General features: G+C 44.0%; 2 protein-coding genes across 2 annotated transcripts in view; one reads left to right on the forward strand and one right to left on the reverse strand.

Annotated features, from left to right (window-relative positions):
• The first annotated feature begins 57 nt into the window (after positions 1-57).
• Positions 58-26,894, forward strand: LRRC34 (leucine rich repeat containing 34). Its single transcript, XM_084769382.1, has 11 exons — positions 58-262; positions 3,600-3,720; positions 5,613-5,734; positions 5,834-5,898; positions 6,881-6,964; positions 14,978-15,106; positions 17,521-17,616; positions 20,536-20,690; positions 21,027-21,182; positions 22,361-22,487; positions 26,225-26,894. The coding sequence occupies exons 1-11, from the start codon at positions 220-222 to the stop codon at positions 26,426-26,428; spliced, it is 1,302 nt and encodes a 433-aa protein (XP_084625508.1). The 5' UTR covers positions 58-219; the 3' UTR covers positions 26,429-26,894.
• MYNN (myoneurin) overlaps positions 16,291-27,734 on the reverse strand; it is a 32,696-nt gene continuing 21,252 nt past the window's right edge. Inside the window, exon 9 of the transcript XR_014776874.1 lies at positions 16,291-17,464. The gene's annotated coding sequence lies outside the window, so the exon portion shown is untranslated. The remainder of the gene's footprint in view (positions 17,465-27,734) is intronic.

A 27,734-nucleotide genomic window follows, 5' to 3' on the forward strand; every position in this document is an offset into this window, starting at 1 on the left:
CTGCCAGCCGTGGCCCCGCCTCTTCCCTCTTCCTCCCGCCGGAAGCTCCTGTGGTTGCCATGGGAGCGGGAGCGACTCCGTTGCTGGCCTGGTTGTGGTCCCAGCTCTGTGAGCACCTAGCTGGAGCAGTCTGGAGAGAAACTCCAGCGGCAGCCTTCCTCTTCAGCAGTTCGGGCCGGCAAGGCGAGCTGAGTAAGGGGCACCCGGTCCTGCGGCTCCATGCTAAGTGAAGGGTGGACGAAGCTGCCTGTAAAAGCTCCAGGTATGGGGGCACCCTTGACCACTGCTGATCCACCTGGTTTCGTGAGGAGGATCTGGCAGGCTGGTGCCCACGACATTGCTCTAGGGTCTGAGAGAGTTGTGTGGGAGGCTCTTCTGTGCTCCTGAGTGTGTGGAAGGCCCAGTAAACCACACCAGATAACAAGTCTCCTGAGACGTCTCTGAATTTCCACTTCTAGACCACCCACACTTTATTTCCTTTTTACCTCTTCATCTATTTTTTTTCATTGTAAAATAAGCATCTAGAAGAAGGAGTTTCATCGTGACATTTTCATACTCGTAGTTCCCCATGCACTTTTGAGTATGTCTGCATCCGTGTATTTAACAAATTAAACATTAAGGCTAGAGGTGTACCCAGGGACTGAGCGCTTTTGCCTGGCATCCACGGAAGCTAGAGCTTCTGCCATCACTTTGGTTCGGGATGTTTGTTTTAAAGTATGTGTTGGGGAGCTGAAGAGACTGCCCAGAGAGTCGGAGCCTGGTGGAGGAGCTGGACAGGGCTGTGGAGTGACCGGGTGCCTTTTGTTCTGCCTCCCCCCCGCCGCCCCCGCCGCCCCCCCCCGGGAGGTGAGAACAAGGCCACTTGTTTTCCAGGGGCCTGACTACTGTCTTCTCAGGTCACTGGCCCTTTGAAGACAGCACAGCATAGAGACTCAAGTCGAGCCTTTGCTCTCCGCCCCTAGAAGGGCGACACCAGAGGCGCCGCCGGTATGCCACCCCAGGATGTTAGAAGCCTGAGGCAGAACAGTAGCCCAGTGGGAGGGAGCCCAGCTGCAGCTTCTGTTTAGTAAGCTCCCCCACGCCCCCCAGTACCTGTGTTCCCAGGATGCTAGTACTGGTCCACATGTACCAAACATCTCAGAAACAGAGCGTTCTGATCCTGTCTCTCCCTCCATCTCAGCAACTCAATGTGCATGCCCCTAAATGGTTTAAATATCCTGGGAAGAGACTTGACCTAGATAGGCCTCTGTTTCACTTCATTTAGTTCAGCACTTCTCAGAAATATCTGACAAAAGACACCCATTCTTTCTGCAGGTGCTTGGGGGAGGGGGTGAGGAATCTTTGATTATCTTGGAAAATATTGTGATACATTATTTAAAAAGCCAAAAGTTTCCTAAAAGAGGTAACAGAACCCAGTATATACGCCCATGAGGAACCATCCTGATGTACTTTCTAGCGAGAGTTGCTCATGGTATAACATTAGCTTAAAGGTGTAAAACTAGACTAAAGTTCTAATTCTGTCTAACACACACACACACACACACACACACATACACAGAGACACTAAGGTAAATAAATATTTTAAAAATTATTTAAAAGGTTAATTTCCTTCTGATTTAACTATAGCAGATTTTCAGTCTTGTTCTGCACCTTTGGGTGGCAAACTCTTATTTAGAGGAGAAGCCAGCTCCCAAGAATCCAGGCTGGCCAAAATGTGAGGCTGCAGGGTGTATTTTTGAAATAGACACACACAGCAAGTAGAGTAGCAGAAAAAGCCAGCAGCACGTGCTTCTTGCTAAAAATAAGTCCATAGCTTCCATTCCGGAAGACCAGGACTTCACAAGAATTGTTTGGGGTTTTTCAAGACAGGGTTTCTCTGTGTAGCCTTGGCTGTCCTGGACTTACTTTGTAAACCAGGCTGGCCTGGAACTCACAGAGACCCACCTGCCTGAGTGCTGGGATTAAAGGTGTGCACCACCACGGTCGGCTACAAGACATCTTTTAGAAGTACTATTGAAGCCAGGTGCGATGGCACACACCTGCAGTCCCAGCACTCAGGAAGCTGAGGTGGGGGTGATGGTTGAGTGGGCAAATGTTGGGGACCATAGGCCATATGACCAATGTTCAGCCATCTTATCCAAGTCTGCACTTTTAAGTCTCTATCTTTCCCAGAGCTTCCCTTTCACCAGAAACTAGCTGACCCTGCTGTGAGTCAGCAGTTAGACTAAAGACAGATAGGGATGGAGCGACCCTGCTGTGAGTCAGCAGTTAGACTAAAGACAGATAGGGATGGAGCGACCCTGTTGTGAGTCAGCAGTTAGACTAAAGACAGATAGGGATGGAGCGACCCTGTTGTGAGTCAGCAGTTAGACTAAAGACAGATAGAGATGGAGCCACCCTGTTGTGAGTCAGCAGTTAGACTAAAGACAGATAGGGATGGAGCGACCCTGTTGTGAGGCAACAGTTAGACTAAAGCTAGATGAAGACAAAGCAAGATACCCTGCGTGGCAGGACATCATGACCCTGCCTGGAATTCCCTATGTTTTGAGAAAAACCGGCAACTGCGTTGCCATAGCGATATGCTTCCCTGCCTTCTGAATTGTAAAAGCTGCTGCCTGACTAATCAAGTTGAGAGCTTGATCAATCAGACTTGCTCTCCTTCCTTGTGTCTTGCATTCTCAACAGGTGACCTCCCTCCGAGTTTTAGTCAAACCCTGCAGGTCGGGGCAGGTAAAAGGCTCGCAGCACAAGTGTGAGGGTCTGAGTTTGGACCCCTAGTTCGCACAAACAGCCAGACATGGTGGTGCATGCCTGAAACCCTAGCATGTGGGGGTAAAGACTGGTGGCTCCCAAGGGCTCTCTGGCCAGCCAGTCTAGCCTAAATAGAGAGCTGCTGGTTCACTGACCTGTAGATCCATTAAAAAAAAAAAAGGTGGAACACAGTAGAAGAAGAGCCTGGATGTCAACCTCTGGCTCCTACATGCACAAACACCTGCCTTCCCCACCACACACAAAAGAAGTAAAGGAGAAAATCTGCCTTTGGAAAGAGGAGTGGAAGGCCTGCATGGCAGAAGCTCGTTCATGAGCCAGGCCTCCATCTTCTGTGAAGATGCTATGAAATTGGGATGGTGTCAAGGAATCCAACCCAAGTGGGTGACTGTTCAGTTCTTTCTGGAGCTGGATTGTTAGATAGAATTGTCTTCGCTTGGAGCTATTATCAGAAAACCCTGTCATGGGAACCCAAAGGAACACATGGAGTCTTTAGAGTTCATTTGATTTTGCACACTTGATTTTGCCCAGAGTAATTTCTCTAGATGCCTTTTCCTCAGCCAACAGGCCCAACACATGGTAGAGGTTAGTCGCCTTCTTGAGCCACAGTCTACCCACCCTCTCTGGGAATATTTACAGCTTGTTGGCACCCTCCCCCCCAACCCGACCCCACCCCACCTCACCCCACCCCACCCCTGTCCTCAGTTCTTTCTCCTTCCCTTCCTCATCCTCACTAGACACCATACTCATTTCTTTGAAAGCAGCTTAATTGTTGTTGAAGCTTTGGGGATAATTTATATGTGACGATGGATGCATTCATGTTTCCAAAGCTCCAGAGTCTACGAGTAACCTCGAGGAACAGTATTCTAACCTTTGTTCAGAAAACATACGGAAAAGCAATCCTTTTATACTGGACATACTCAAAAGAGTGGATGAAGAAATCAAAAAGGGGTAAGGAAGATAAGTATTGGGCCGGGGCAAAAGTACTCGCCAATTCTCATTTCTGTGAAGCCCTGGACCATTCAGCAGTTTCACCCTCACTTGGAAATGGCTTGGTAAAATGGATACAGCTAATAGGTAGACAAGTGATGCTACAGGGTCTTAGGTGTGGGTATGACACTGGAGAGAAAAGTAGAGCAGGATCGCTCAAGCCAGGGCCCCTGTAGGTATCTTAGTTGCTGAGAGCTGGGTGAATTCAGGCCAATCCTTTGTCCTGGCTGTTGTTGCTGGGAAAAGGCACCATGGCTGAGAAAATGCCCCCATCAGATTGCCTGCAGGTCGGTTGGTCAGGGGGCACATTGGATTGACTGACTGATGGTGAGTGTAGAAGGGCCCAGCCCACTGCCGGTGGTGCCATCCCTGGGCAGCTGGTCCTGGGTGGTATAAGAAAGCAGGCGGAGGAAGCCAAGGGGAGCCAGGCAGGAAGCGGAGCTCATCCATGCCTTCTGCTTCCGTTCCTGCCTCCAGGTCTCTCTGCCTTAAGTTCCTGTCCTGACTTCTCTTAGTAGTGGAGTATGACCCAGGGGTTGTCAAATGAAAGAAACCCTTTCCTCCCCAAAGTGACCTGATCGTAATGTCTTATCACAACAACAGAAAACTAAGGTGTCCTCAAAGTGTTCAGTGTTCTTATGTCTAAAGTGGGTTTGATGGTTAGCTATGTCAACTAGACACAGCCTAGAATCACTTGGGTACAATGAGGAATTTTCTATATTTGGTTAGCCTGTGGAAGACTTTCTTTTTTTTACTATAATTTCTTTCTTTATTATAATTTATTCACATTACATCTTGAGTGTGATCCTCTTGCTCCTCTCTTCCACCCTCCCCCCCTTTTTCCACCCTATTCCCCTCCCCTAGACCACAGATAGGTGGGGTCCTCCTCCCCCACTTGCTGACCACAGCTTACCAAGTCTTGTCTGTGTAGCCTGCATCCCCTTCCTCTGTGTTGGAGGATTTTCTTAATTAAGTTAATTGGTGTGGGTTGACCCGGCCCACTGCGGGCAGCATCATTTCTTAGAACAGGGGTCCTGAACTGGATAAAGCTGGAGAAATCAAGCTGAACACAAGCAAGTAATTGAATATCTATCTATCTATCTATCTATCTATCTATCTATCTATCTATCATCTATCTATTTCTGTCCTCTCTTTACTGTGGGTTTGATGTAACCAGCTACCTCCACTATGACTTCCCTCAAGGATAACTTAAAATCAAAACCTAAAACCAACACTTTCTATCTTAAATTTCTTTTCTTTTCCTTTTTCCTTCCTTCCTTTCCTCCCCTTCCCTCGTCTCTCTTTTGTTCATTTGTCCATTTTTTTTGAGACTTGTGTGTATAGCCCTGGCTGTTCTGGAACTCACACTGTAGACCAGGCTAGCCTCAAACTCACAGAGATCTGCTGATCTCTGCCTTCTGAGTCCTGAGATTAAACGCATGCACCACTAGAGCCCAGCCCTTATTTGCTTATTTATTTATTTATTTATTTTGGTCTAAATGTTTTATCACAACAGAAATAAAAGTAGGATGGTGGGGTGTATGAGAGAATTTAAATGGTGACATAATTAGGTATGTTAAACTGGATGGCAAAGCCTCTGATATTACCGAACACATGCAAAGGTTTCAAGCTTTGCCAACATTGTTCTCCTCCTCACTTGATTTGTCTTTTGTTGTTGTTGTTTTCCCTAAGACAGGGTTTCTCTGTGTGGCCTTGGCTGTCCTGGACTCACTTTGTAGACCAGGCTGGCCTTGAACTCACATCAATCCACCTGCCTCTGCCTCCGGAGTGCTGGGACTAAAGGCCTGCGCCACCATGCCCAGCTTTATTTGTCTTTTTTTTTTTTTTGACAGATCAAAAGAAGGAATTACATTAAACATTGGTGGTAACAATCACTTAATCCCAGTACAAAGAGTGTCAGGTGACGATTTTTGGCTTCTTTCCAAAGTTTTAAGGACCCAGTCGTGTATCAGTGGTACGTTTGCCTAAGAATAAACACCGCCTGCTTTTCGTTTTCCTGATTTCAAGTACTCTTTGTACGGAGCATCAGTTTCTTTTCACCTGTCTGTTTCAGGTGTGGATGTGAGGTATAACCTCATAAGGGATGTTGGTGCCTACTATGCTGCAAAGCTGCTGCAGGTATTTATTACGCTGCCACCAAGTACCCTGCTGAGAGAAGAAACTAAGTAGATAAATGGCACATAGGCGAACACTAAGTGTGGAAAATGTGGTTCTCCTCTTCCTTGGGGGGCTGTTGGCCACCAGCCCGCGGAGGCAAGAGGAACAGAAGAGATGCAGGGCCTGGCAGGCCGTAAGCACAACAACAGAGATCCAACACTCCCGGGAACCACTTCAGGGAGGGGCTAGTTCAACTATAATCAGGGAGAACAAAAACTATATACATACCCCTGGGGAGTGGGTGGGGCCTCCAGATAGATGTCCATAATCGGTAGGAACCAGGCACTTTCAGGAGGCTTGTTCTTCATTTGGCAGCACGCTCCTATCCTATGAGGGGGAACACAGTACCTAATTATCCTATAGGCGCAGGGAGGGGAGAGCTAGCCAGGAGCATGTCAAGGGCCATGTATCGAATGTGGTTAGGGGCATCTACGTCTAAAGATGCTCTCCAGATGGAGTCAGGCAGAGAGCCAGAGGCCCTGCTGGGGAGAGGGAGGCCTGCACCGAATGCCGAGCTCTGAGTGGCTACCCGGACCAGGAGGACTGCAACCTCGAACAGCAGTGTTCCTCCAACAGAAAACCAAGGGTCCTAAGTCTGGGCTAAATGTCTAACTCTTGCAATACTTGGAAGCTCACTTGTATTTGGTCTCGGGAGAGCTGATACCTACAGCTCCTGAGTTGTCTTTTGCAAACCTGTATGCCACGGTTAAATACTCAAAGATGTCCATGCATACCATTGTGGATGAAATGGAACTGAGTCTTTTCCTTTCAGTGATATTTCAGTTACAGTATTTGAAAGAGAAAGAGAGAAAGGATAAATGGTGATTCCCTTTGTTGGAATGCTGTTAGATTTTATAGAGAGATAAACACTTTTAGTTAAGTAAGTTGTGTGCGTAGATTGGTTGGTTTCCAGTAATATAAATGATTCCTTCTCTTCCTATAGAAACAACAGAGCATCACTTACTTAAACCTTATGTTTAATGATATTGGACCCGAAGGTGGAGAGCTGATTGCTAAGGCACTACACGTAAGCATTTACATACCTCAAAGTAGTATTTCACTTCTGATTTTTAGCTTGTGGTTTGGTACAACCGAAGTTAACGTGAGCTTATGTTAGTTCAATTTTGTATGGAGGTATTTGTGCAAAAGTGCAAGTGTGCAGGTGCTGGAAAGAGCACTGATCTTACAGTGGGCCAGGTTGAGTTCCCAGCACCCACACAGCAGCTCCCAACTGTCTGTAACCCCAGTTCCAGAGGATCTGACACCCCGTTCTGGTCTCTTTGCACACCAGGCATGCAACTGTTGCACAGCCATACACACAGGCAAAACCAGAAAAATAAAAATAAATAAAGCCTAAAAAAAAAAGAATGAAAGAAGGAAAGAAGGAACAGCAGAGACAGGGCTGCTGGGGAGAAAGAGTCGACCAGGAACTGGGTTGGAGAACACTTGTGTTGTAGTGTGGCAAAGATTCTAGCTGTCGCCTGTGTGCTGAAATCTTGAGTGAGACTGAATTCAAAGGTTGACTAAGTTGTTTGGTGGACGAACTTGATAACCACTACACTACGGAAACCCGGACAGAGCACTCTCCACAGTTGAGTGGAGAGTGGGGTCTGACTTTCACACGAACTCTGGAGCCTCATATTTAACCACGTCCCCTGGATGGGGAGACCTGGTGGCACTCAGAGGAAGGACAGCAGGTTACCAAGAAGAGACTTGATACCCTATGAGCATATACAGGGGGAGGTAATCCCCCTCAGGCACAGTCATAGGGGAGGGGAATAAGGGGAAAATGGGAGGGAGGGAAGAATGGGAGGATACAAGGGATGGGATAACCATTGAGATGTAACAAGAATAAATTAATAAAAAAATATTTTAAAAAGTTGTTTGGTGGAAGCAATTTGAAGACAACAGAGCTCGCAGGCTGTGACATGGCTACTGCTCAGTCAGTGCCCTTAATCAGGTTCACAGTGAAAGAGAGCAGGAATTTAGGACAGAGGAACAGTCTGGCAGGGAAAGGAGGTGGGCGTGGCTAGAGCATGGGCGCCTGCGCGTGCTGTTTCTGCCTATACTACCTTGTAAAGCCTAAACCTCACACTTTGCACCAGACAATAGAAATGTTGCCTTGAATGCAAGACTGTCAGGTGGAGATTTCCAGGTTGGTGCAGCAATGCAAATTCACCTCAAAGTAAATTTCTGGTTGGAAAATGGGCACCTAAGGAAGTCTTGCCGGCTTCAACTAAGGAAGGCACACAGAGGCTGCTGTGGTCCAAGCAGGCCAGCCTGTATCATGAGCTGGTAGCAGAACTCAGGGGCACCTTCCGTGGAAGTGCAGGTTTTGTAGGTGTGCAAGGTACAGGTTTGTGGAGACTTTTGCACGAAGGTTCCAGAATAAAGCTGAGGCCATATAAGGTGCAGGAGGGTCAGATGCTTGCATGGGGCTTCTGAGCTGTGTATAAAGGCTTGTGTGTTTGTGTGTGTGTGTGTGTGTGTGTGTGTGTGTGTGTGTGTGTGTGTGTGTGAAATCTAAGTGATAATGGAAAGCCAGGATATTGGAGTTACCAGAAACTCGGGAAGCTGCAGGTAGCAAGCAAGAGGAGCCCGCCCATCAAAGGGGCCATAATTGCCACAGGGAACAGAGCCCATAGGACAGAGTGGCCTCGTGAGCCGCTGACACAGGACCTGCAGCTTTAGGTTTGATCTTGCTGTGGTCTGATTCTTCATTGTCCTCTCATTTATCTCTGTTGAAATGGGAATGCATTTGTATATGGGAAGAGTGTAACGTCATAGTCTGGTGCTTTGTATTTGATTGTACATCATTTTTACCCCCGAGGCCTGCTTTCTGTCTTTTAGAAGCAGACACTCACGTACCCCCAAAATGACATTCGTAATTCTTGCCTCCAAATTACCCTTGATTGGCTGAATAAATGCCTACACCCCTCTGGGCAGGGCAGAAGTGAGGTAGGCACGGCCGAAGTTTGTGGGCTTGGAGGAGATGGATCCCAGGAGAGGCAGGGAGACAGGTGGGTGGGGAGGAGAGGAGAAGCCACCACGGGATCGGTAAACAGCCCTGGGGGCCAGGAGGCACGAGCTCTGAGCGTGGCATGGGGAGGGGCGGCCCAGATGGAAGGTGACACAGGTATGTGTGGGGACATTAGGTGGGAAGTCAGCCAGACAGGAATGATTAAAACAAATGACATGGGTTGTGGGGCTGAGAGCTAACAAGGTAGCTTAGGGGGTAATATCTGCCCAGCCCCAGGTGAAATAAGGCTTACTTAAAATTCTATCAGGTATCTGTGTCTTTTATTGACATGGTAGCCAGATAATAATGACTGCTGTAATTATGGGCCATTAATAAGAAACATTATTAGCCATTGTTATTTTCTACAACAGAAGAGTAACTTTTCTCTCGTTGGAACCGCTAGGACTTAGGGGGAATCTTGGAAATAAGCTCAGAGCATGTTGCTTATGACAGGACCAGTGGGATGTAGCTTATAAGCAATGTGCTTAGGCATCAAGTTGCCAAAGAGTTGATTTATTATAATGTTATTGTTCACTGTCAACTTGGCTGGACTTGGAATCACATAGGAGACACCCCTGAGTACGTTCCTGAGGGCATTTTCAGAGGTTTAACCAGGGATTGAAAACGCGTTGTAAATGTAGGTGGCACCATCCCATGGGAGATGGGATTTCGAGTGAGTAAAAAGATGGAAAAGGAGAAAGCCTGATGATCACTAACACTCATCTCTCTCTCTCTCTGCTTCCTGGCTGTGGTAGCAATGGGACCAGCCATGTCACTCTCTTGCTCTGTATCTGTATGTAAAGTGTATCTCCTGAACTGTGAGCTTAAGCATACTTATTCTTCCTTAGAAACTTTAACAAACTTGATTGCAGCATAATTCACATATGCAAAATATATTCTCCCAAACTTGCAAGGGAGAGTTTCAAGATGTATCTAGAGAGATTGGGAGTGGTGGTCCATACCTTTAATTCTGGCACTTAGGAGGCAGAGGCAGGCAGACTTCTGTGAGTCTGAGGCTTGTGTGGTTTACATGAAGAGTTCCAGACCAGCCAGGGTTATATAATGAGACCGTGTCTATCAGTATATTTATTTACCGAGTGGTGTAACCATGGGCACCACCATTATTTTTATAATATTTTTATTTGTGTGTATATTTATTTGTGGGGGGGATACTTACAGGCATGTGTGGGTGCATGAGCCTATGTGTTTCCATGTGAGGCCAGACCAGGAAGTCCAATGTTGCATATAGTTTATATTTTGTGGGCCTTTTTTAATTACCTAATCTAGCTCCCAAATAAATGACACAGAGACTTATTTGCTTGTAAGCTTTAAGCTCAACAAGTGGGCAAATATCCATTTATACTAACCCTCTAAGCTGGTCTTGCTGCTTCCCAGACACGAACCCTGAGTTACCCGCCACACTTGTCCTGCTATGACTGTTTCTGGTCCATCAGGTCAATTCCTCATGGTGGCATCCTTTCTCTATCTTGGAACTCATCCCGTGTTTGTGGACTAGAAGAGTTGGCATGGGTGCCTACATCCATCCCCGTTTGATTCTCAGCCCCTTGTGTGACTGGATTGTAGAACAAGCCTTTACCAAGCCAGCTTCCTCAGAGCTCTGAGGAGTAGAGGCAGGCTCATCAGAAGGCTAAGGGAAAATGTCATTGGTGGTGGTGGGGGAGGGGGGCATAATTCAACAGCAGGTGATTGGCTTTTACGTGGTATTTAAAGGTACTAGGATTAGAATAGCTCAAAATCTGCCCAGCATAGTGCCTACAGCTTAATAATAAATCACATTATCTCTGTGTCAATCATCAGGGAGCTAGTTGGTTAGAGAAAACTGCTATCATAATAATTTGCTGAATTCTTTTGTTTTGTTTTTCAAGACAGGGTCTCTCTGTGTAGCCTTGGACTCTCTTTGTAGACCAGGCTGGTCTCGAACTCACAGCGATCCACCTGCCTCTGACTCCCAAGTGCTAGGATTAAAGGTGTGTGCCACCACACCTGGCCCTAGAATAATTCTTTTTTCTACAGCCCAGCTAGGGAAAAGGGATCCAAAGGCAGGCATCAGAGTCAGTGACAGCCCCTACTCCCATTGCTAGGGGACCCACATGAAGACCAAGCTGCACATCTGCTACATATGTGCAGGGGCCTAGATCCAGTCTGTGCGTGCTCTCTGGTTGGTGGTGCAGTCTCTGTGAGTCTCCATGGGCCCAGGCTAGTTTACTCTACAGGTCTTCTTCTGGTGTCCTTGTCCCCTCCTGCTCCCTCAATCCACCCTCCCACTCTTCCGTAAGACTCCCCAATATAGGCCTATTGTTTGGCTGTGTGTCTCTGCATTGTTTCCATCAGCTGCTGGATGCTAGGCTTCTGTCTGCAAGCATTAACAGTGACAGGGGTTGGCTGTTTCCCACGGGGCGGGTCGGAGGTCGGCCCAGTCACTGGTTGGCCATTCCCTCAGTCTCTGCCCCATCTTTATCCCTGTACTTTCATGTGTGGGCTGGTGTCCCCTGCCCTCTACTGGAAGTCCCACCTGGCTACAGGAGGTAGTGACTTCAGACTCCAAATCCCCAGGTGCTAGGAGTCTCAGCTTGGTAAAGATTGCATCCTTCTTTCCCTGAACTTATCAGTTTGAACAGCTATTCTGGGAGTGGACTATTAAGGACTTTCCATACACGGTATAAGATCAGGTCAGATGTAAAAAAAAAAATTACCATTTTTCTTTCCTTATTTTTCCTTATAGGCCCTTTTTTTTAATTTCGGTAGTTGACATGTACCTAGGAACATATTAATTTCTTCCAGATTTTCCAGTTTCTTGGAACATGTTTTCAAAGGCAGAACCTTGAATTTTGTGTTCTGCCCGGCCTGCGGGGTTTGACTAAAACTCGGGAGGAAGTTCACCTGTTGAAAATGCAAGACACAAAGAAGGAGAGCAAGCCTGATTGATCAAGCTCTCAAACTTTATTAGTCAGGCAGCAGCTTTTATAAGTCAGAAGGCAGGGAAGCATATTGCTATAGCAACCCAGGTGCAGGCTTTTCTCAAAACACAGGGAATTCCAGGCAGGGTCATAATGTCCTGCCACGCAGGGTATCTGGCTCCCTCTTTGTCTAGTCTAACTGCTAAACCATAACAGGGTGGCTCCATCTCTATCTGTCTTTAGTCTAACTGCTGACCCACAACAGGGTCAGCTAGTTTCTGGTGAAAGGCAAGCTCTGGGAAAAACAGAAACTTAAAAGATGCAGGCTCTGACAAGATGGCTGAACATTGGCCATGTGGCCTATTGTCCCCAACAGTGTTCTGTTGTAATATACCTTTCCATCTCTAACTTGATTGAATAATCTTTCTTTTGTCTAGTTTTGCTAAGGGTTTGTTCCTCTTGTTCATCTTTTCAAAAAATCAACTTTTTGTTTAACTGAGTCTACGAATTATCCTTTCAGTGTCCATGTCAACACTTTTGCATTTGGGGTGTGTGTGTGTGTGCATGTGCGAATGTGCGTGTGTGTGTGTGTGTGTGTGTGTGTGTGTGTGTGTGTTGTACACACGTGTATATCCATCAGTATGGAGTCCCAGAACTTGACACTGGCTGTCCTCCTCTGTCACTTGCCACCTTATATCTTGAATCAGGGTCTCTGAGCTTGGAGCTCACTTTAGCTACCCTGGATAGCCCGTGAGTCCCAGGAACTGCCTGTCTCACCCGTGCCCCCCCTAGCGTTGGGCTTCCATAAGCACCACTGTGCCTGTGTGATCAGGATTGGAACTGAGTTCCTCCAGCTTGTACAATAAGCACTTTACCCACTAAGCCACCTCCCAGCCCCTTGTTATTTTTCTTTCTCTTTTTTTCTAAAGTTTTATTTCTTATGTATACAATATTCTTCCTACATGTGCACCTGCAGGCCAGAAGAGGGCACAAGATTTCATTACAGACGGTTGTGAGCCACCACATGGTTACTGGGAATTGAACTCAGGACCTTTGGAAAAACAGCCAGTGCTCTTAACCTCAGAGTCATCTCTCCAGCCCCCTTGTTACTGTTCTATGACCTTCTAGGACACAGTTATCTAGTTGAGTCCTCTTATTGAAAAAACAAAACATTATTTTGGGTATGTGTCTGCACACATATATGTGCCATGATGCGTGTGGAAGTCAGAAGATAATTTGGAGAGTTGGACCTCTTCTTACACCGTGTGGATCCTGGGGGACTTGTCTTAGCATTTCTATTGCTGTAATGAAATGCCAGGACCAAAATCAATGTGAGGAGGGAAGACATTAATTCATCTTACAGCTTGTAGTCTATCATTGAGGGAAGTCAGGGAAAGAACTCTAGGCGATGATGTTTTTCAATGGGACGACCCACGGCCACACACTTCTTCGTCAGCCACCTTTGCTGTGTCCTAAAGGTTCTGACAGGTCGTCGGCTGTTCGTAGGATTCTAGGAGTTCTAAGCATCCGAGCTCCTCAGCCACCCTCTGTCACACATGACCTCTGCAATCTTCATCTCCATGCATTTGTAGAGTTACTGTGCTTTGCCTTGCCAGGAATTCTATTTTTATTTCATTATGATCTGATAAGGTACAAGAAACTGTTTCAATTAAAAAAGAAAGAAAGAAAATGGCTTTGTAACTAAAATGTGATTTATTTCCCGGATGCAGTCCTGTAGGCCCTGGAGAAGATTGTGCGTTAGATAGATGTCTGGGAGGCCTGTTTTTGCTTGCCTTCTGGGATGTTTTGTGCGCGTTTTTGCTTTTGAGACGGGGTCTCATGTAACCTAGGCTGGCCGCAAACTCACTGTGTAGCCAAGGATGACATGGACCGCCTGACCCTCCTCCTCCTCTGGAGCCCATGTTGATCTTTTAACTTTTTGTTTATCCTTTTCTCTGACCTACATTTGATGGGATATTGAAATTAGACATTATCGTTGTATGGGGGCTTCCCACTTTACGTCCAGTAGTGTTTATGAAATTGGGTGCCTCAGTGTTCAATGCAATATACTTGCGATCACTGATGGTATTTTTTCATCACGTGCCTCTGCTAATAAGGTGTTGCTGCGTCCAGGCAACAGTTGGCTTTTTACTTTTAAGATTTATTTATTTTAATTTTATGTTTATTTGTCTTGCATTTGCCGCTCTTGCAGAGGACTTGGGTTCAGTTCCCAGCACTGGCGTAGCAGCTCCTAACTGCCTTTGACTCTAGTTCTAGGGCATCCAACACCATCCATGGTCTCCATGGAAACCAGGCATTTACATGGTACCTACATGCAGGCAAACACCCATACACATAAAAATATATTAAAAACAATTTTAAGTGGAAGTTGGGGATGTAGCTCAATGACAGAACATTTGCCCAGCACATGTGAGGCCCTGCTTTCACAGGCATGCATGGTCCATGTGTACGTATGTGCCATGTGTACACACATACACACACCCACCTGCACACAAACTCACACCGTGGAAATAGGGAATGACAGCTGGATACAGGGTTTTGGGGCATGATGGAAAGTGTTTTGAAGTGGGCTGAGTGAAGTAAATGCCATTCAACAGTTTAGAATAGTCAGCTCTTTTTTTTTTGGTTTTTCGAGACAGGGTTTCTCTGTGTAGCCTTGACTGTCCTGGACTCACTTTGTAGACCAGGCTGGCCCTGAACTCTCAGCGATCCGCCTGCCTCTGCCTCCCAAGTGCTGGGATTTAAGGCGTGCACCACCCTGCCCGGATTAGAATATTCAGCTCTTGCCATGTAAATTTCATCTCAATAATACATTTGTCTTATTAAACAGATTTAAAGAAATTACTGTGAAAGTATATTAAAATTCCTTTATTTCCTGGGTATTTGTTTCTTGGTCATTCTTTCTATTAATATATTTGGCTATTATGAGAAGAAATTGGGTGTTGCTTTTACAGAATAGCCCACTATTTCTCTGTAAAAGTGAGTTTGCAAATGGTGGTTCAACATCCCATTCATTTACCTGGGAGAGAATTTGGGGTATTCAAGTTTAAGCAACTAAGTTTTAATCCTTTTTCTTTTCCAGAAAAACAAAACTCTCAAATACTTGAGAATGACTGGAAATAAAATTGGGAACACAGGCGGCATGTCTTTTGCTGCAATGCTGCAGATTAACTCATCTCTGGAGAAACTGGATCTGGGTGACTGTGACCTGGTGAGTGAGTTGATTGAGAAAAATCACGTGGGCAATGGGGTTCTCCCAGGAAAGCAGCAAAAGAGGACTGTTGAAGAAGCCAGGCAGATGGTGACGTTTGTTGTTCGTTTGTGAGCAAAATGTCTTGCCATGTAGCCCAAGATAGCTTAAACTCACAATTCTCCATTTCCCAAGTGCCATGGGTACAAGCAAATGCCACCACCTTGAAAGATAATTTATCAATGGTTATTCTGCCCCTGCTGGAAGTGTGATTTTCTGTGCACATAATAATATAGACTGTTAACAAAATCAGCCTATAGGGACTGTGGAGATGGCCCAGCAGTTAAAAGCATTTGCTGCTCTTACAGAGGACTCTTGATTCTGTTCTCAAGCAGCAGCTCACAACCATGGCTAACTCCAGTTCTAGAGCATCTGGCGCCCTCTTCTGGCCTCATGGGCAGCACTTGGGCACGGTGTACAGACATACATGTAGGCAAGTCACCTGTACACATAAGTTTTTAAAAAATCATACTACAGTAAACTCATTAGATAACCAGCAAAAAAAGATATTTCTAAGCTCTATCAATTCATCTCGGTCTGTGCATCACAGAAAAAAAGTCATGCTTATTTGCATTAAGCAAACACTGCTTCATCAGTACTGATATAAATTCCTTCTGTGTTAGCCTTGGCTGTCCTGGACTCGCTTTGTAGACCAGGCTGGCCTCGAACTCACAGAGATCTGCCTGCCTCTGCCTCCCCAGTGCTGGGATTAAAGGCGTGGGCCACCACGCCAGGCAATGGAAAACATTTTTCAATGAGGTTGTTGTACCATGAAAGTTGTAATTCTAAAAGCTGCTCAGAGCCTTCATCCACCAGATAAAGAGAAATGCTGAATTTCACTTCCATGATCATGCCTTTAAGTCCTGAGACCTTAGTATAACCTCGGATTAACGACAGCCGAACGAATAGGACACAAACCCTGCAGTGGTTTGGAAAGATGTTTTTAAAGGGTAAGGTAGCTCTAGGAAGCAGCGAGCCCACGTTCATTGCTGAAACACACCAATCACTTGCAAGATATGTGTAAAGGCTGCAACAGTAAATCTAAGATGGTCTCTGTCCTCATGGGGATTTGTAGTTTACTTGGGGAAATGTCGATCAACTGAGAAAGGTGCTTTAGACACAAATCAAAGCAACTACTCTGATGCTGGGAAGGAGGTCATTTTATTTGGTGAGATGGCTGCCGGAAATCTGAGGAGGTAATAATTAGGAGTCAGGCAGCTTAAGGGTTACAGCATGAATCCAAGAGCAGTTTGGATAACTTAGCAAGATTTTGTCTCAAAATAAGAGAAAATCTTAAAGGGCTAGGGACACAGCTGAGTGCCAGTCAATGCCTTGTATGCACAAGAGTCTAGGTTTAATCCTCAGTACTGCCAAAACAAAACAAAACAAAACAAAAACCCAAGTTAACAGGATGGTATTAATTAGTCAGTAAAATAGTACTGAATGTCTTTCCTATGGCAAGTCCCAAGGGGGTGAGTGTGTGAGCGGAGTTTAGAGTGCCTTCACAAGGTTGTGTGGACAGATCGTAGGGTGGAGAAGAGGAGGAATTTGATACAAATGCAAATCATGAAAGCTTGAAACCGAGGGGCCATGGAGCTCATCGATGCTTTTAAAGGGTCACTACTTCCTCTATGGGAAGTGGAGGGCAGCCAGCAGAAGCCAGCGGGCCACTGGTACAACCACTGCTGCGTCAGCCAGGTCTGAGATGAGGAGGGCTTTGCGCAGGAGTAGCAGCCACAGAAACATTCAGAGATGCACTAACTGGAGACATCTTTTGGTGGCAGAAAGTGATCAACTGGGTGGGAGGCAGCAAGAGAAAGCTATTTTAGTACTAGCATAATAAGGTGTGTGTGTGTGTTGTCCATCACAAAGATGAGGATGGAAGAGACCTAAAGGGCATGTGGGAAATGTGTTTAATTACCCCAGTTGCACAGGCTGCTGCTCTTTTCTGAAGGGAAATGGAGGTGGAGTGGATCCGGAAGGGAACTTGCAGGAGTGGAGGGAGGGGACATGGTGATTGGGATGTATTGTCTGAGAGGATAAAAAAAAAAGAACATAACAGAATGGTTGCCCAAGGACATAAGTATATGAGACTTTGCTGGAATCCACAGGTCTGTCTCTTCATTTGAGAATGCCTAGGGGACTCAGGAGCAAGCCCAGAGTGACACCTAGGGAACAGGCTCTGAAACCTTAAGACACTTGGTATGCAGGCTGCAGACTCCAGGGCAGGGTAGAGGCGTAGAGGAACAGCTCACTTCTGGGACGAGATGCTTTAACTTTTGTGCAGTTTTCATAAGACGGCAGCTAACTCTCTTGAACCTGCAATGTAAGATTGATACACTGTCAGCTTCCATAACGGATGTTTCTGTTTGTAGGGGCTGCAGAGTGTGATAGCATTTGCCACAGTACTAACTCAAAACCAAGCAATCAAGGGGATCAACCTGAACCGACCTATACTGTACGGAGAACAGGTTTGTATTCAAAGTGACTAAGGTCCATGGCACTAAGACAAAGGTCCTACTGGAGTTTATTATGCAGTGGAATGGTCCTAATTATATGCCACTGTAGCACGTATGGTAAAGTGTGTTAAAGGAAAATTACAATTATGTTACTTCTTGGTGACTTGCGTGCAGTTAGCTGCTGTTACTTCAGCAGCAAGTTTGTGAAATTTAGGTCCTATGTAAACCTGTGGCAAGACAGGTGAGAGAATATGTGTGCTTCAAACTTCATAAGGCACGATACAGGCCAATGTCAGCTGTTATATTGTCCTTGTTATATTGGTATGGCCGGACAGCTACATCTTTGCATGCAGAGCAGTTCGGCAAGTCTGGACTTGATCCCTTCTATAGATTTAAGGCTCTTCTTGGAGGACATGAAAATGTGGCTGCTTCTTTGCATCCATCATGTGGGTTTCTTCACCTTAAAAAAAACCAAGAACTTGGGCTGGCAAGATGGCTCAGTGGGTAAGAAAGCTTCGCTGCCAACCAAGCCTGATGGCCTGAGTTCAATTTCTGGGAGCACATGGTGGAAGAAGAAGCAATCTCTGTATGCTGTCCTCTGACCTCCTTGAGTGCACCACAACATGTGCGAACATGCATGTACTTACGCCCCACCCCCACCCGCCCCACTCTGAGGAAAGTGTAAAAAAAATGTTATAAAGAGTGAGAACTCAGCCAGGTGGTGGTAGCACATACCTTGATCCCAGCACTCGGGAGCAGAGGCAGGAGGATCTCTGTGAGTTCGAGGCCAGCCTGATCTACAATGCAAGTCCAGGGGGTGGGGGAAAAAGGAACTCAAGAACCGTTCTATCATGGGCCTAAACTAGGAGAAAAGAAAAAAAAAGGCCCAGAACATCTGGTTCAAACAACTGCCCACAGTTTAAAATCATCTGGCACATTGTTTTTCCTTCATACAATTGAGAACGAATCAAATTTAAAGTGCTATTTTTCATATCTGGAAATGCATTTTCTGCCTGTATAGAACTTTTTTTTTTAACTATGCCTATATTTGACCAAAACTTTTGGCATATTTGATCATATTGTTTTATGTATATTAATCTGATATGTCCAACAAATTAACCAGAGTCCTCAAATAAACATACTTGAAAGACAACAACTTTGCTGGGCAGTGGTGGTGCACGCCTTTAATCCCAGTACTCAGGAGCAGAGGTAGGCAGATCGCTGTGAGTTCAAGGTCAGCCTGGTCTACAAAGTGAGTCCAGGACAGCCAAGGCTACACAGAGAAACCTTGTCTCGAAAAACCAACCAATCAACCAAAAAACCCCCAATATTGGGCTCAGCGGTTAAGAGCAGTCTGCTCTTCCATAAGTCCTGAGTTCAATTCCCAGCAAATACATGGCGGCTCACAACCATCTATAATGTGATCTGATGCCCTCTTCTGGACTGCAGGTGTATGTGCAAGCAGAGCACTGTATACATAATAAGTAAATAAATATTTTTTTAAAAAACAACACTTAATGGGGCTGGAGAGATGGCTCTGTGGCTAAGACCACTGGCTACTTGTCCAGAGGGCTCAGGTTTGGCTCCAGGCCCCCCCACATGTCAGCTCACAATGATGTGTAACTCCAGTACCAGGGGATAACACATATACACATGAAATACATCAGTCTAAAAATATTTTTAAAAAGATGAGCAGAATACTGTGATTTGGTCCTAAGGTATGTTAAAGGGACTTCTTAACAAAATTGCTTTGGCTCCCTTACCATTGTGATAAAAATGTAAGACTCCTTGGTGTTCAAACTATCACTGAGGAAAAATGCATGTGCACACACATAGCTTTTGCCTAGGAGCAGCTAGACATGAAAATTTAAAAACAAGAAGCAAAATATATTTGGGAACTTGAAGCCACTATGAAAGGGAAGGAGTCAGGTAAATCAGAGCTGAGGGTTTCAAAATCGACTCCAGAGTAAGAGATGCGTGTCCTGTTTTAGGCCGTCGGGATGATCAGTGACAAAGGCAGGGCATGCTGAGGGAGCAGAAGTTTAGACAAGATGTAACAAACAGCTTTGCTAGGTTTCTTTTAAAAATAATGATGATTATTGTCATTGTAAACCAAATTATCTACCCTCTTCTAAAAAGTCACTTAGTTTCTGCTTTTTACAAGTTCCTGTTACCTATTTCTAAGGAGGTACATATTTCATTTGGAACTACACATAGCACTACAGTGGCTGAGGCACCAGCCCAGGCTACATGGTGGAATCTGACCTACTTCCTTGTGCTTCCCTTATAAGCACACACACACACACAGACACACACAGACACACACACCATGCTATGGTTTGGGGTAGTAATTATGGTTTGGTTTGGTTTTTTAAAGATGCCAAATGCAAATATAGTAGACTTTAGTTGGTTGTGGGGTCCATGTGTGTCTCTGAGTGTGTGTGCCTAGAAGGGGGCATGCAGCGATCTGGAAAGGAATTCAGAGGGCTTCTTAATTATTCTCTGCATCATGGCCTTCAGACAGGACCTCTCACTGAACATAAAGCTCACTGTTTGCGTCAAGGTGCCAGGACACGAGCTCCCAGGATCTGTCTGTCTTAACCAGCCAATAGTGAGGTTCCAGGAATCTGTGGCTAAGCTTGGCTTCTACATGGAGCCTGGGAATTTGAACTCCGGTTTTCATTACCAAAAACTAAGAGTCTTAATCTAGTATTTCTAACAAGCTAATTTAAGGCCAAATGTGGTGGCACACACCTGTGGCACCAGCCCTCTGGAGGCTAGGGCAACAGAGCCAAGGTTGAGACCAGCCTGAGCTACAAAATAAAACCCAAGAAACCAAGACAAATATTCACCTAACTGTAAGAAGAAATATGTTCTTAAAATGGACATGTACTACTTCAAAATCAGAAACAAGATTTTATCTATTTTTAGGAAGAGTCTACAGTCCACATAGGCCACATGTTGAAAGAAAATCACTTCCTTGTTGAACTACACATATGTAAACATGATATAAAAAATTTTGGTATGCAACAGCTATGCAATGCACTGTATCTGAACAGTAGCCTACGCTATCTTGATGTCAGCTGGTAAGTGGTAGCTTCCGTAATAATTGAGAGGATAGTCTACATAAATGTGCCCAGTATGTAAGAAACATTTGTTGACACTTTTTCAGTAACTGAAAAGTATAACTCTTGTTGAAGAAGTTTTATCCTAAGCTGTAGGATTAGGTTAGCTTGTACTGTAATATATCTGTAATAACTTGACTGCTAGCCACATGGGAAAATTAGTTCAAGGTGAATTTTTATTCTTGGAAGTTGCACAAACTAAAATAGAAAGCTTACTCTATGTTTTCAAATACCTTAAGAATATACAGATAATATTTCATGTTTGAAAAATATCACAAAATATGCTTCCTTCCCCAGCAATAAAATAACCCGTGATGGAATGGTGTACCTGGCTGATGTCCTGAAAAGCAATACTACTGTGGAAGTAATAGATCTTTCTTTTAACAGAATAGAAACCACAGGTGCAAAGTACCTCAGCGAAACTCTGTCTTCCCACAACAGGAGTCTTAAAGCGTTAGTATGGTTTTTATATTTACTCAAAATAAAAAATTCTAAGTAGTATCTTTTAAAAATTGGGTGACTCTAATAGGATAATCGTGTATTCAAATTCATGAAAAAAAATCTTTATTTCTCTTTTTACTTATACACATATGTATTTGCTTGCTTACTTGTACACGGACTGAATGTGCTCACAGAAGCCAGATGAGAGACTAAGCTCTCCCAGAACTGGAGTTAGAGATGGTGATGAGCTGCCTGCGTGCGTGCTGGGAACAGCACCTAGGTCCTCTGCAAGAACTGCGATTGCTCCGAGCTGCTGAGCCATCTCACCAGCCCCCCCAAACTCTCATTTATCCCAAACTCTAACATAAAATTCATAACCACTTAGCAAAATTACTTATATTTGTAATCTACTCAAACATTTGCCAACTAGAGGTTTGAGAGAGGGCTTAGTGATTCAGAGCACCGCTGCTCTTCCAGAGGTTGAGTTCAGTTCCCAGCAACCACATGGTGGCTCACACATCATTTACAATGGGGTCAGATGCCCTCTTACAGTGTGGAGCCACATATGCAGACAAAGCACCCACATTTTTTTTTAAAGTTTTTTCTTTGTATTTATTTATTTATTTGAGACAAGGTTTCCCTGTGTAACTCTGAGTGTCCTGGAAAATAGTCTATAGACCAGGCTGGCCTCGAACTCATAGAGTTTCCTGCATCTGCCCCCCAAGTGCTGGGATTAAAGGTGTATGCCACCACAGCCTGGCTTCATAAGTAAATCTCAAAATAAAATAAAACATAAGAGAAAAGAAAAAGACACCTTTTTAGATACATAACAGATTCAATAAGCAAACAAGGTCATTGGATTAAAGAACGTACACAGCTGGTATGTGTCAACACATTGAAACATGTTAGTAAGGGGGCTGAAGAGAAGGCTCAGAGGCTGAGAACACTGGCTGCTCTTTAGAGGTCCTGAGTTCAATTCCCAGCAACCACATGGTGGCTCACAGCTATCTATAACGAGATCTGGTGTCCTCTTCTGGCCTGCAGGTGTACATACATATAGACCATTCAAATACATTAAGTAAATAAATATATCTTTTAAAAAGCATGCTAATAAAGTGGATTTAATGAATGTTGATGCTGACTAAAGCATTCTTTGTGGGACTTCAGAATTCCTTTTTTTCCCCCTGCAGATTGTCTGTAGTCAGCAACAAGATAGATGGAGAAGGGCTTGTGGCACTTTCACAATCCATGAAAATAAACCTCACATTATCTAATATCTATATTTGGGGCAACAAATTTGATGAGGCTACGTGTGTGGTAAGTGCTTTCAATTCAGGCCCTTGTTGGGCTCATCTCAGATACTTGAGTTTCTTCTGTAAATGGTGTTCTACTATACTTTGAGCAACTTTTTACTTAAACCCTAGAAAGTAGCTTCTAGGAAAGATATCAGATGCCACACACAAACAGTAAGGATCACTACATCAGTTTCCCAATTCCTCCAGATGAAAAAAAAAAATTCTTACAACTTATTTGATGTAGTAAAGTTACTATTGCATCAGAGAGACTATACAAGCTGGCTAACTCTTAGTGTTGTGCATGTAAATCCTACGTCCTCCATACTATGTTATGAGTGTTGAAACATCCATCCCTGCGTCTCTGGGATGAAGTCTACTTCATCATGGTGGATAGTCTTTTTGATGTGTTCTTGAATTTAATTTGAAAATCTTATTGAGAATTTTTGCCATCTATGTTGATAAGGGAAATTGATCTGTAATTCTCTTTGTTGAGTTTTATGTGGTTTAGGTACCAGGGCAATTGTATCCTCATAAAAAGAATTAAGCAATGGCCAGGCGTGGTGGTGCATTCCTTTAATTCCAGCACTCAGGAGGCAGAGGCAGAGGCAGAGGCAGAGGCAGAGGCAGGCAGATCTCTGTGAGTTCGAGGCCAGCCTGACCTACCAAGACAACCAGAACTACAAAAGAAACTCTGTGTGAGGACAGACTAAGCAAATGATTCCTCTAGTTTATGGAATAGTTTGGATACAGCACTAATTTTTCTTCAAAAGTCTGGTAGAATTCTGTGCTGAACAGGAAGATTTTTTTTTTTTTGGTTGTTTTGAAGGAGAGATAAACATAGTTTTTGTTTAGATCACAAATGGAGGATGAGAAAAGACTTGTGAGACAGCAGGTGATGTTTATCCCCTTAGAAGTCGGACCACCATGTGGAGGAGAGTGGTTATTAACGAGTTGAAAAGTATCCTTGAACAAGTTCTGAGAGGAGGTATAAAAATGAGCCAAAAAAAACAAAAAAACAAAAAAAACCAAAAAACAAAAAACAAAAAAACAAAAAACAGAGGCAGGGCCTTTGGAGACTTGGGATAGTTTTGGCTGTTCATAGCTCCACTTCAAGACCCTCCTAGAGAGAACCACTCCAGGGAAGGCTTTGGGGTTCTGGGACTCTGGGCTCTGGCTGAGGTTCCAGGTTCTGGTTGTTCCAGGTTCCAGGAGAAGAAATCCTGCTGATTACACCAGGAGAATCGTTCCTCGGAACTGATATCCTTACAGTTTCATTATTGTAGTCTTTAATCTCCTTTTCCTATTGTTTAGGTTGGTCAGGTTATAAGTGAGGTACTCTCAGTAAGTTCATAATAAAATGTATTTGCTAAGAAAATTGAGCCTACAGTTTTCTGAGATGGAGTTTCTCTGTGTAGCCTTGGTTGGTTGGTGTGGACCAGGCTGGCCTCCAACTCAGAGATCTGCTTGCTTCTGCCTCCCGAGTGCTGGGGTTACGGGCATTTGCCACCACACTCGGCAGAGAAGACTTTAAAAAAAAATGATTTACTCATTATTTTCCATATATGGTTGTTTTGTCTGCATGTATGCACACCAGAAGAGGGCACTGCATACTAGGGGACTACAATTACCAGCTGGTTGTAAATTGTCACGCGGATGATGTGAACTGAACTCAGGACTTCTGGAAGAGTAGCCAGTGCTCGTCACTGTTTAGCCATCTCTCCAGGTCCTGCTTGGGAGACCTTTAATTACTGCTTTTATTTTACTAGGGCTATAGGGCTGATTACATTGCCTATCTGATCTTGATTTAACTTTGGTAGATGGTATATATACCCAGAAATGTATCCACTGCTTTTACATTTTCCATTTTGATACAGCACAGATTTAAAAAGTATGTCCTTATGACTCTGTGGGTGTCCTTGGTGTCTGTCCCCTTTTGTTGGATCTTCTCTCTCCACCTTTGAGTGAACCTCGTTAAGGGTTCCTCACTCTTGTCTTCACTGAGTCTCTGTGTTGTTGGTGGCTGTTGCTATTTCACTGGTTTCAACACTGAGATTGACTATTTCCTGCCCCCTAGTCCTTCTGAATGTTATTTTTCCCTTGTCCTAGAGCTTTCAGGTGTGCCATCTACATTACAAACACGCGGTCTCTCCACTTTTTTATTGTAGGCACTTAGTGCTATGAACTTACCTCTTAGAACCGTCCTCATTGTGTCTCATTGTGTTTGGGTATGTTATGTTTTCATTTCGTTCAATTTCAAAGCTTTAATTTACTTTTTGATTTCTCTTGGCTTACTTTTCATTTGTAGCAAGTTGTTCAGTTTACATGAGTCTGCAAACTTGCTGTTGTTAATACTTAGCTTTAATCTGTGGTTATCAGGCATGATACAGGGTATTATTTCAAATTTTCTTGTATCTGTTGAGACTTGCTTTGTGTCCAAGTATGTGGTCAATTCTGGAAAGTTTCACAAGCTGCTGAGAATCATACTACTTTTACAGACAAAGAGCATAGTGACAAAAAGTTTTCATTTGAAAAGAAGGGAGAAAAAAAGCATAGGATTTGTAAAAGGACCAAAAATAAAATATATACTGCCTTAACAATTGCCCATAGTTTTCAGAGAAACACCCATGTCCTTTAGGGCACAGGCTATATACAGACTCTGGAACCAAAGACACTGGAGAGCTACAACAGAAAGCAAGCCAAAACTTGGAAATCCTCTCATGTAAAAATGTCTGCTTTGTTTCCTTTTATAATGGCAACTTTATTGACAAAGCAGCTCACAAGTGTATATAATATTGTTAACATGCACACCAAGAAGTCATAGGGATACACAAAGACAATTTTACATCCCCTCCCCCAAAAGTTCCATCTTGACTTCTGGGGATTCATCAACTAAATTCCATATGGAACTGCTTATTTTCCTTCTTTCATTCCTTCCTTCCTTCCTTCCTTCATTCATTGACTCAGTCACTTTGAGGTGTGAGAGAGACCCTACTGATCAGATTTGACAGAGGCAGAAACGTAGCTCAGCTGGTCTTGAACTCCACAGTCCTCTTGCCTCAGACTCTGCAGTGCTGAGAATTATAGACGCGTGCCAGCACATGGGTATTACAGGGAATCAACTCAGAGATTCACAAAAGGGCTTACATATGAAAAACATGCCTTATATGTTAAAACTTAGAAATCAGTTTTATGGGCTGGAGAGATGGCTCAGAGGTTAAGAGCACTGCCTGCTTTTCCAAAGGTCCTGAGTTCAATTCCCAGCAACCACATAGTGGCTTACAACCATCTATAATGCTATCTGATGCCTTTTTATGGAGTATAGGTGTATATGCAGGCAGAACACTGTGCACATACTAAATATATATTAAAAAAAAGAAATCAGTTTTATAATGTTATGCTTTCATTATGTATAACAAATAATAAAATATACCTATACTACCTGGAATAATACTAAAATTCAGCAATGTTATTAAGAATATTTTATTATTATTTTTTTGTGTGTGTGGCTTTTTGAGACAGAGTTTCTCTGTGGAGCCTTGGCTGTTCTGGACTCGCTTTGTAGACCAGGCTGGCCTTGAACTCACAGTGATCCACCTGCCTCTGCCTCCCGAGTGCTGGGATTAAAGGCGTGTGCCACCACACCCGGCTGAATATTTTATTTTAACTACAAAATAATAGCTAAATTGAATATCTATTTGCATAACAACTATAAACTGAATAAATATGTTCCTAATGACAGTTTTTTTCTAAAACTTCTAGGCATATTCAGACTTGATGAAAAGTGGCCGGCTACGGCCAGATGATACAGACGTGGAGCCATATGAGGTGGATGGACATGTGTACCTTGCCGAGGTCTCCAATGGCCTTAAGAGGCACTATTACTGGACGCCAAGGTGTGGAGATGCTTATGCCTACTCCTCTACCGCAGGCTTTGCGCTTGTCCCTGTTGGCCAGTATCTATAAGAAACAAGCTTGAAAACAGTGTCACACATTTGTCTCATCATTTTTAGAGACTAAGATTATAGTCTACTTTTTCTCTTATAAACTAATACAAGTTATTCTTATCAAATTTGTGAAACTTTGTGTACTTGCCCTTTGTTGAGGAAAAACTGATTCTCTTAATATAGAGACTAAAATCTCAATCCTGAAGAAACCACGGAACTACAGTAGTTCTTTTTATAATGAAAAACAAATAAGACAAAAAACCAAAGACAGTAAAATAATAAGTAAAGGTCACTACAGCATCTTAAACAAATGTTATGGCAGAAATGAGGCAGCTGGGAAACTTCCAGTGGATTTGAAGAGATTTCAAAGCTCAGAATTTCAAAAAGTATTCTCTGTAGATTTTTAGGCGTTGCAGATAAGTGTTAATAACAATTTCACAAGAAACAAAAATAAAGTTTCCTTGCATAGGCAATGACTACCCTGAGTTTGTGTGTCCTGTGTCTTGCTCTTACTCCTCCAATATTAATGCAGCTCAGGTGTGTTATTCAGTATAGCTGAAGTCCTTCTCCCAGCACATGCTGTCGGGTATCCCTCAGCAACACAGTTTGCTTTCTCAGGCCGCAGTCTACTCCTCTGTGCTACAGCAGGGCCCACGTGTTCATATATCCCTCTGAGGGGACAGCAAGTGAGCTGGCTTGAGCCTGCAGGGGAAGCTATGTGATTGTCTATCCTGTGTTTGGACCTATACTGGGCTACTACCACTTATGTCTCCATGGAGACACATGTCCACCCTTCACTGAGATGAGGCCAATTTAGCAGACAACGACTGAGTCCGACAAGGGTAGGAAAATTTTTATTTTATTTTATTTATCTATTATGTATATGGTGCTCTGCCTGCAGGTACAACTGCACACCAGAAGAGGGCATCAGATCACATTATAGATGGTTGTGAGCCACCGTGTGGTTGCTGGGAATTGAACTCAGGACCTCTGGAGGAACAGTCAATGCTCTTAACCTCTGAGCCATCTCTTCAGCCCAAGGGTAGGAAAATTTGATGACACACTTTTACAGGTCACTATTTACTGCTTCAGAAGCCAGCAGAATGCACAGACCCATTGAGTCTGATGCCATTATGTCATTTCGGCCCTTCATATATTTGGATGTCATCTGAGAAATAAAAGGTAGAAAGCATTCTTCCAAAAGATGAGCATGAGAATAGGCTAAGAAGCTAGTTTTCTCTAGACTAACCTTAGGTAAGGACTGAGATATGTAAGTTCTGTAGGAGAACTCCACTTCCTCTGTGCATCTTACATTGTATACATTC

The sequence above is a fragment of the Acomys minous genome (genome assembly GCF_964271855.1).
Source record: "Acomys minous genome assembly, chromosome: 19".
In the NCBI taxonomy this organism is placed as follows: Eukaryota; Metazoa; Chordata; class Mammalia; order Rodentia; family Muridae; genus Acomys; species Acomys minous.

Coding starts and splice junctions, on each gene's coding strand:
- LRRC34 (XM_084769382.1), top strand. CDS start 220: ATGCTAAGTGAAGGGTGGACGAAGCTGCCTGTAAAAGCTCCAG. Junction 3,721..5,612: donor GATGAAGAAATCAAAAAGGG/GTAAGGAAGATA, acceptor TTTTTTTGACAG/ATCAAAAGAAGGAATTACAT. Junction 5,899..6,880: donor ATGCTGCAAAGCTGCTGCAG/GTATTTATTACG, acceptor CTCTTCCTATAG/AAACAACAGAGCATCACTTA.